At 46.9% G+C, this 10,152-nt stretch overlaps 1 protein-coding gene across 1 annotated transcript in view; it reads left to right on the forward strand.

The window, feature by feature from the left end:
* Nucleotides 1–9,245, forward strand: part of Kpna7 (karyopherin subunit alpha 7) — a 32,963-nt gene extending 23,718 nt beyond the window's left edge. Inside the window, exons 8-11 of the mRNA XM_057765264.1 lie at nucleotides 1,356–1,589; nucleotides 2,378–2,560; nucleotides 5,608–5,754; nucleotides 9,070–9,245. Coding sequence (XP_057621247.1) covers nucleotides 1,356–1,589; nucleotides 2,378–2,560; nucleotides 5,608–5,754; nucleotides 9,070–9,114 — 609 coding nt within the window. The 3' untranslated portion in view covers nucleotides 9,115–9,245. The remainder of the gene's footprint in view (nucleotides 1–1,355; nucleotides 1,590–2,377; nucleotides 2,561–5,607; nucleotides 5,755–9,069) is intronic.
* The last annotated feature ends 907 nt before the right edge of the window (nucleotides 9,246–10,152 follow it).

Below are 10,152 nucleotides of genomic sequence, written 5' to 3' on the forward strand. Positions count from 1 at the left end.
TCAGCCATTTTAGATTCCTCTGTTGAGAGTTCTCTGTTTAGATCTGTACTCCATTTTTAAAATTGAATTATTTGATCTTTTGGTGTCCAATTTCTTGAGTTCTTTGTATATTTTGGAGATCAGACCTCTTGTCTGATGTGTGGTTAATGAAGATCTTTTCAAATTCTGTAGGCTGTCGTTTTGTCCTGTTAACTGTGTCCTTTGCTTTACAGAAGCTTCTCAGTTTCAGGAGGTCCCATTTATTAATTCTTTCTCTTTGTGTCTGTGCTGCTGGGGTTCTATTTTGGAAGTTGTTCCCCGTGCCAATGCATTCAAGCGTACTTCCCACTTTCTCTTCTATAAGGTTCAGTGTGGCTGGCTTTATGTTGAAGTCTTTGATCCATTTGGACTTGAGTTTTGTGCATGGTGATAGATATGGATCTATTTTCATTCTTCATGTTGATATCCAGTTATGCCAGCACCACTTGTTACATATGCTTTCTTTTTTCCATTTGATATTTTTTGCTTCTTTATCAAAGATCAGGTGTTTGAAGATGTGTGGATTGATATCCGGGTCTTCTATTCAGTTCCATTGGTCCTCCTGTCTGTTCTTATGCCAATACCATGCTGTTTTCAGTACTGTAGCTCTGTAGTAGAATTTGAAGTCAGGGATTGTGATGCCCCCAGAAGTTCTTTTATTGTACAGGATTGTTTTGGCTATCCTGGGTTTTTTGCTTTTCCATATGAAGTTGAGTACCGTTCTTTCGAGGTCTTTGAAGAATTTTTTTTTTTTTTTTTGGTTTTTCGAGACAGGGTTTCTCTGTAGCTTTTGGAGCCTGTCCTGGAACTCCGTTTGTAGACCAGGCTGGCCTCGAACTTACAGAGATCCGCCTGCCTCTGCCTCCCGAGTGCTGGGATTAAAGGCGTGCGCCACCACCACCCAGCTTTTGCTGGGATTTTGATGGGCATTGCATTGAATCTGTCCGGGCTAGCCTTAAATTTATTACATAGCCAAGAAGGACCTTGAGCTTTGGAACCTCCTGACTCCATCTCCCACGCACAGGGATTGCAGGTGGGCAGCACCATGCCAGGTTTATATACACAGAACTTCACACATGCTGGGCAAGCACTCTACCTGTAGCTGCACACCATCCCCCACTATACCATCATTTACCCATAGTTCCCTTATCTAGCCACCTTGACTCAGAACTCTTTGGGAAACAAACAAGTACTTGAGACTATGTAAAAGCAGCTACGGGTATGCTGGCCAAATAAAACCCCACCAACTTCCAGATATTACTGGGTGCAGCACTAAGCACGTGACTCCTGAATTGGGACACATTGCGACACTTAGACGCTTGTCTTGGTCCTTCTAGACCCCTTCTCTCCGCACATTGGGTAACATTGTCACAGGAACAGATCTGCAGACCCAGATGGCCATTGATGCTGGCATGCTGAAGGTACTGGGTCAGCTCCTGAGACACCCAAAGTCCTCCATCCAGAAGGAAGCTGCCTGGGCTGTGAGCAACGTGGCTGCTGGGCCCAGACACCACATCCAGCAACTGATCGCGTGTAACCTGCTGCCCCCATTGGTAGCCCTACTAAAAAACGTAAGTGGCCGAGCCGGGGAGAGAGAGAGTCTGTACAAGGACCTGAGTTCAATCCCCAGCACTCCCATGGAGAGAGATAGAAGTAGGATAATCAAAGGTTCAAGGTCTTCCGTGGCTACACTGTGCTTAGAAAGCCAGTCTGAGCCAGGTGAGACCCTGTCTAAGAAAATGCGTCCTGTGGGAGTCAGTCTGCCTACTTCATGGTTCTGCTCACATGCTGTGATCTGATGAATTGAAGGCAGGTTGTCAGGGCATGGGACATAAACTTCATATATAAGCTCAGCTCTTACATCTGTCCCGGAGAGTAAACCAAGTTAAACCAGGTCTGGAGCACACACCGGTAATCCTAACATACAGGAGGATTATAAATTGAAGGCCTACCTAGGCTACATAGTCCCAGGGTGGCCTTGGCTATATAGTGAAACCCTATTTTTTTTTTTTGAGGCAGGGTTTCTCTGCAGCTTGTGAAACCCTATTTTTAAAAGCTTAAGGTGTGGTTCTGTTGGTAGAATGCTCACCTACCATACACAAGGCCCTGGGACCGAGTGTCGGTACCACATAAACCAGGCATGGTGGTTCTCATTGTAAGGCCAGCATTTGGGAAGAGGAGGTAGGAGGGCCAGAAGTCCAAGGTCTGCCTAATCTCTACAGCAAGTTGGGGACCAGCCTGGGCTACATGAGAGCCTGTCTCAAAAATGTATAGAAACAACAACAAAGCCCGAGTCAAGTCAGCATCCCTTTATGATGACCCCGGCACTGTAGAGAACACAAACCCCCTGTCTTTGCAGGCAGAATTCAGGGTCCAGAAGGAAGCTGTGTGGGCCGTGGCAAACTTCGCAACAGGGGCCTCTCAGAGCCAGTTGAGCATGCTTGTGCACTCAGGAGTCCTGGAGCCACTGCTAAATCTGCTCACTGCTCCAGACATGAAGATCATCACCATCGTCCTTGACATCGTTTCTTACTTTCTCCAGGTAAGCTGTTCTGAACGGCAGTCCTGGACTGAAGACAGTGTGTGAGCGTACTTCTCAGAGATATGGCAGCAGGGTTGCTGGGGCTGGGGGCCAGAGGGCTCAGTGGCTAAGGGTGCTTGCCTCCAAGCTGACCACCCGACTTCAGTCCCCAGGACCCATGTGGCAGTGGGAGAGATGGGGCTTCAGCGAGTTGTCGTCTGGCCTCCACACATGTGCAATGGTGCATGTGTTGATGCATACACAAGGGGTGGCGGGTGAGAGAGAAAATGAATGTAAAAAGTTTAAGTAGCGCAAGTAGGTCGGCCTGGGATGTAGCACATTTGCTAGCACACCTCCCTAGCATGTGTGAAGCCCTGGGTTCCATTCTAAGCACCACATAGCCCAGGCAGGCTGCTACAGGCCTATATATAATCCCAGCACTCAGGAGGTGGAGGTAAGGAGGATGAGGAGTTCAAGGTCACCCTCAACTATATAGCAAGTTAGTGCCAGACTGGGTTACATAAATCCTGACTCCGAATGAATAAACGAGTGAGGGAGTGAGTGAGTGAACAGAAGGCATGTGTAGTAGGAGCTGTGGGCCTCTTCCCACAGCCCGGCTCATGGCTGCCTAGCTAGCTTATGCCCCAAAATAACGACACACAAACTGTATTCTTTTAAACACTGCTTGACCCATTTCTGTTCATATGTGTAGCACCCCAAGGTGTGCTTACCGGGAAGATTCTAGCCTACGTCCATCCTGGGTCGGAGCTTCATCGCATCTGCCGGGGAGAGGGGAGCATGGCGTCTGCTCCAGAGAGCAGAGCTGTCGAGTCTGAGCTCACTTCCTCTTCCTCCCAGCTTTCTGTTCTGTTTACTCCACCCACCTATGTTTTAACCTATGAGGGCCAAGCAGTTTCTTTATTTTTAACCAATGACCTTCCTCCATCAGGCATGGGTTGGGAGGCAGGAGAGGCTGGCTGGTGAAGATGTGGGTTTATCTTGCCTGAGACTGAGAAACCCGCAGAACAGAGGGTACAGAAACACCCTCTGTTTAAAGAGCTGTGCCAGTGCCAGGCATTGTGGCACATGCCTTTAGTCCCAGAACTCGGGAGGCAGAGGCAAGGAGAAGCTGAGTTTGAGGCTAGCCTGGTCTGCTGTGTGAGTTCCAGGACAGCCAGGGCTATACAGAGAAACCCTGTCTTTAAAAAGAAGTTACTAGGCCTTTTTAAAAAAAGCTTTATTTTATTTTTAAGTGCGTGGGCACGTGCATGTGAGTGCGGGTGCAAACAGAGGCATCAGATTCCCCTGGAGCTGGAGTTGCAGCTCACAACAGGTGCTTGTGAGTCACCTGATGTGGGTGCTGGGAACTGAACTCAGGTCCTCTGTAGGAGTAGTTTGTGCTTTTAAACACTGAGCCATTTCTCCAGCCCTGAATTAGTTTTTGTTTTTGATTTTTTTTTTTTTCCCTTTGGAAACAGGGCCTCTTTATGAAGCCGAGGCAGGTTTACATGGTAGTCCTTCTGCATCATGAGGCCTCTGAAATACTGAGAATACAGGAAGGCATCACCATGTGTCAGTTTTTTCTTTAAGGACTGATTTATTTTTATTTTATGTGAATGGGTGTTTTACCTGCATGTATGTCTGTGCACCACATGCCTGCAGGGCCTACAGAGGCCAGAAGAGGGCATGGGATCCTCTGGAACTGGAGTTACAGATGGTTATGAACCACTTGGTGGGCACTGGGAGCTGAACCTGTGTCCTTTGGAAAACCAATTAATATTCTTAGCCACCAAGCCATTTCTCCAGCCTCCCTATATCAAACTTCTAAAACAGATCTGTGAGCCATCAGAGGATTGGATCATAAAAGGAGGATAGGACAGGTTTGAAAGGCACCATAAATCTTTTAAGACAGGATAACATCATTTCTTCAGGACAGTCACAAAGGAGAAGGGATGAACATCAGGCACTGATAACTGTGAATTCCTTTAATGATTGAGCTGGGTGTGCCTGTCATCAACACTTAGAGGGTGGAGAGAAGAGGAGGATAAGGAGTTGAGGGGTTTTGGGTCTTTTTTTTTTTTTTTTTTTTTTTTTTGAGACAGGGTTTCTCTGTAGCTTTGGAGCCTGTCCTGTGAACTCACTCTGTAGACCAGGCTGGCCTCTAACTCAGAGAGATCCACCTGCCTCTGCCTCCCTAGTGCTGGGATTAAAGGCGTGCACCACCACCGCCCAGCATTGTTTTTTTTTTGTTTGTTTGTTTTGTTTTTTAGATTTATTTATTTATTATGAATACAACATTCTGCCTCCATGTGTGCCCGCAGGCCAGAGGAGGGCGCCAGATCTCAGTACAGATGGTTGTGAGCCACCATGTGGTTGCTGGGAATTGCACTCAGGACCTCTGGAAGAGCAGCCAGTGCTCTTAACCTCTGAACCATCTCTCCAGCCCCTGGTTTTGGCTTTTTGAGACAGGGTTTCTCTGCAGCTTTGGACCCTGTCGTAGAACTTGCTCTGCAGACCAGGTTGGCCTCGAACTCACAAACATCTGCCTTTCTCTGTTTCCTGAGTGCTGGGATTAAAGGCATGGGCCACCACCACCTGACTTGCACTTGGTTTTTTTATTGAATATTTTTCATTTTGAATTCTTTAATGCTTTGTACAAAAGCATTTTTATATTTATTATATTTGTATTCTCTAATGTTGAATACATTTTGAGTAGAAAAGTGAATGTGTGAACAAGTAAATGCATGGGTGAATTCATGAATGTATTTGTGAGTGAATGAATTCTTGGGAGATTTTGTGAATGAATTCATGGGAGATAATTGTGAATGAATGACTTTATAGGTGATTTTGTGAATGAGATTTTGTGAATAAATGTGCACATGCATGATTGAGTAAATTAATGAAATGAGAGGGAAATCTTGGCATTTCCAATGGATCTGCAGCCACTCCTGCTGGAACAGGTCTGTCTCTACCCAGGAAAGCTCCCTTAGGGCTGTCCAGCTGAAGCACCCACCCTCCAGCACACTCAGTGCCTGATGGTCTCTTTGCTGGTCCCCATCCATCCTCAGGAGGCAGAGAAGCTACATGAGAAGGAAAACCTGTGTCTTCTGATAGAGGAATTTGGTGGTATTGGAAAAATCGAGTCCTTACAGCTCCACCAGAATTGTCATATTAGCCAGAGTGCCCTGAACATTATTGAGAAACACTTTGGTGAGGTGAGTAACAAGGGCCCCACGTCCTGGGGCCACCTCTTGGTGGCCGTGCTTCTAATGCTATTGCAGTGAACCTGGCGCTCAGTCGGGCTGACTTCTCTTCCCCACCCTCCTGAATTTAACTGGCTGCCTTCCTGGCTCCTGTTCTTCATTGTGGCCTTCGAGTATCAAGAAGCTTGTTTGTGAGCTGGGAGGCGGTTCAGCTGGTCGAGCACTTGCCATGCAAGCATAAGAACCTGAGTTCGAGCACATGTGAAAAGTCCAGGGATGTTGAAACATGTTTAGGATCCCAGTTCTGGGTGGGTGGAGACGTTTGATCCCTGGCTAGCCAGTCTAGCCAAATGAAGTTCCAATCCAGCAAGAGAGCCGGTCTCACAAAACAAAACAACAAAAACGATGTGGGGTGCCAGTGAGGTGGATCAGTGTGGTGATAATCAGGAACACCATGACCAAAAGTGTGTGTGGGGGGGGAAGGGCTTATTTGACTTACGCTTCCACATCACCGTTCATCACGGAAGGAAGTCAGGACAGAAACTCACACAGGGCAGAAACCCAGAAGCAGGAGCTGGTGCAGAGACCGTGGAGAGCTGCTGCTTACTGACTTGCTCCTCATGGCTTGCTCAACCTGCTTGCTTTCTTTCTTTCTTTCTTTCTTTCTTTCTTTCTTTCTTTCTTTCTTTCTTTCTCTCTCTCTTTCTTTCTCTCTTTCTTTCTTTCTTTTTGATTTAAAAGTTTTTTTCATTTTGCATACCAACCACAGTTCCCTACCTCCCCTCTTCCTGCTCCCTGTACCTTTTCCCCACCCAACCTCGTATCCATTCCTCAGAAAGGTTAAGGAAGGATAACCTCAGCCTGCTCTCTTAATAGAACCCAGGACCACCAGCTCAGGGATAGCACCACCCACAATGGGCTGGGCCCTTCCCATCAGTCACTAATTAAGAAAGTGTCACACAGGTTTGCCCACAGGCTGATTTTTATGAAAGCTTTTTCTTTTTCTTCTTCTTTTTTTTTCTTTGTCTTGCAGGGTTTCTTTGTATAGCCTTGGCTGTCCTGGAACTCACTCTGTAGACCAGGTGACCTCGAACTCACAGAGATCTGCCTGCCTCTGCCTCCTCAGTGCTGGGATTAAATGGTGTGTGTACCACCACCTTACTACATCAGGCGTTTTAATGTGGGTCCCACAGCACTGAGATTACAGGCTTGCTACCACCACTGCCTGGTTGGAGGTATTTTCTTAATTGAGGTTCCCTCCTCTCAGATGATCCTAGTCTTTGCCAGATTGTCCTAGAACTATCGAACACAACTGGGCAAAGGCACTTGCTGTCAAGCTTGACAACTGAAGTTCAACCCCTGGGTCCCACACAGCAGAAAGGGGAAATGACTCTGAAAGTTGCCTTTGACCTCATGCATGCTATGGCAACATACCCCTTATTCTCTTACACACGCACGCACACGCATGCACACATGCATGCGCGTACACACATATACACACACATGCATGTGCATGCGTACACACATACACACATACATATATGCACGCACACACTGTTAAACAACATGGACAGGCCCTGAGGAACGATGACTGAGGCTGACTTTTGGCCTCCCTACTGCACACAAAGCCAGTCTGCACCCATAGGAGTTTATCTCTTTGCTTCCGGTCTGAAACTGTCTTTTTCTTGGCACTTTAGCTGAAGCAGAGGAATGGGAAGGGAAGGGACGGACACTCAAGATGATTTCCTATCTAAGAATGCAAACAATGCAGTTTGGCCCAGCTGTTGGAAAACCATTTTGCCCCTGACTGAATTTTGTCTTGTTCTAGAATAGTTTGGGGATGAGTTCTTCCACAAACTATCTGAGTTGTCTGCCACCCTGAGAAAGGGGGATCAGATAACAGTTTTCATGAAGATCTGTCAAGTGGTAAAATATACATCACATAAAAGTTATCTGGGGGCAATGACACTAGACTGTAACCCTAGCACCCAGGAAGCAAACACAGAAGGGTCAGGAGTTCAAGGCTATCCTTGGCAGTGTGGTGAGTTCAAGGCCATGGGGACTTTGGAGATGTACTTAGTTGGTAAAGTGTTTGCCAGACAAACATGGGGGGACCTCAGCTACAACCCAGCCTCCATGTAAAAACCTGGGCTTAGCACATGCACTTGTAAACCCATCATTTGGAAGGCAGAGACAGGCTGATGGCCACCCCGTCTATCCAAACTGGTGAGTTCCAGACTCAGTGAGAGACTAAGGTAACAAGTGATTGTCTCTGTAAGTGCATGTGAACATTTACACACATGTAGGCACACATACTACATATACACATAAGGCCAGTTACAAAAGGACAAATCTTGCTTGATTCTGTTTCTGTGAGGTCCTGAGAGTGAGCAAACTCATAAGCAACAGAAAGTACAGAATGGTGGGTCCCAGAGGCTGGGTGGGGTAGAAGGTGTGAGTTAGTGTTAAATGGGAACAGAGTTTCAGTTCAGTTTGGGAGGATGGAAATGGATGTTCTCAGTGGCAGCAAGCTTAAAAATCCTTCAGATGGTACTGGTAAAGTGACTGGGTGTGTAAAATGCTGCTGCCTAACCTATGATCTGAGTTCAAGTCCAAGGATCTACTCAGTGAAAGAGTAAACTCCCACAAGCTATCTTTCAACCTCCACACGAGGCTGTGGAATGTGTACACGTGCTTGCTTGCTTGCTCATGTGCTTGAGCGCGCGCGCGCGCACACACACACACACGTAAAATTTTAATTGTTAAAATGAAGCTGAACTCAGTGATGGGGTCCACACCTATAATCCTAGCACTCAGGAGGCAGAGGCAGGCATAGTAGAAATTTTAGGCCAGCCTAGCCGACATGAGAATCCCTCTTAAAAAAAAAAATAAATTAGATATGGTGGCATGTCTGCAATCCTGCAATCCCAGACTGCACTTGTCATTCCCAGTGGTGGGGAAGTAAGGAGGGAGCCCCAGGCCAGAGAGTGAGAGAGAGAGAGAAAGATCCTGTCTCAAACAAGATAAGGGCTGGAGAGGTGGCTCAGTAATTAAGAGCACAAACCGCTCTTGCAGAGGACCTGAGTTCGGTTCGCAACACCCTCATTAGGTGACTCACAGCTGCCTATAACTCCCGCTCCACAGAGCCCCACCCCCAACCCAATTTAAGAAGTATTTGGATAATTTGTGCCTCTGAAGAGCCTCAAGGTCACTTGAGATAAGTTCTGGAACTCACTGGAAGAAATTCTAGTCCAGCTGGGATGTCAAAGATGCTGTGACAGCAAGCTGGTAAACCTGGAGCATAACAGTGTCTGTTCTTCCATGAAGGAAGAAGATGTCGTCAGTTTTCGCCACCGGGGGCCGAGAGTGTGAATACGGGAAGCACTTAGAAGACAGACCTCTCACAGCTGCCCAGTGACCAAGGCACACAGGGCTAACACCTTTGAGAGGTGCCCCCTCCCAAACTTGATTCGTCACACACAAAGCTTTTAAATCTTAATAAAATGTTCAACACTTTCACTTCTGTGTGGTTTCTGTATGTTACTTCTCTTGCTAGGATCAAGTACCCAGAAAAAGCAGCTTCCGGAAAGATTTGCTCATTTGAGGATACAGTCTGGCATGGTGGCAGGAGCCCCAGGTGGCTAGCCACGTTGCACCCACGCAACGGAAGCAGGGAGAGATGCATGCTGGTGCTCGACTCACTGTCTCCTTATTTAGACTGGGACCCCAGCCCATGGGATAGTGCTACCTGAGTTTGGAGAGAGGCTTCCCTCCTCAGTTAACCTGATCTGGAACATCTTCTGTGGGGGGCTGAGGAGACAGCTCAGGGGCTAGTGTTTGGTGTGCCCTCAGGAGAACTGGAGTTTGGATCCCCATGGAAATGCCAGGTGAATGTGGCAGCCTGTTCCTAATTCCAGATTTGGAAGGTGGACATGGGATTCCCCAGAGCGAGCGAGCTAGCTAGTCACAAACTTGCTTCAGGGGGAGTAGATTGGAAGAGTAACCAGGGCTGATTCTTTTTATTGCTTCAGGCCTCCATGTGTTTGCACACATACATACAGACACAACCCAAACACAAAATGTAAAGAAAAACATAATTTCTCCCCGGGTGGTGGTGGTGCACGCCTTTAATCCCAGCACTCGGGAGGCAGAGGCAGGCAGATCTCTGTGAGTTCGAGGTCAGCCTGGTCTACAAGAGCTAGTTCCAGGACAGGCCCCAAAGCTACAGAGAAACCCTGTCTCGAAAAACCAAAAAAAAAACAAAAACAAAAAACAAAAAAACCCCTAAAAATAAAACAGAAAAACCAACCAAACAACAACCAAATAAATAAATAAATAAAATAAAATATAATTTCTCACAGATACACCTAGAAACTTCTCCTAGGTGATTCTAGGTCCCATCAAAGTAAC

The sequence above is a fragment of the Chionomys nivalis genome, chromosome 3 (assembly GCF_950005125.1).
Source record: "Chionomys nivalis chromosome 3, mChiNiv1.1, whole genome shotgun sequence".
Lineage (NCBI taxonomy): Eukaryota > Metazoa > Chordata > Mammalia > Rodentia > Cricetidae > Chionomys > Chionomys nivalis.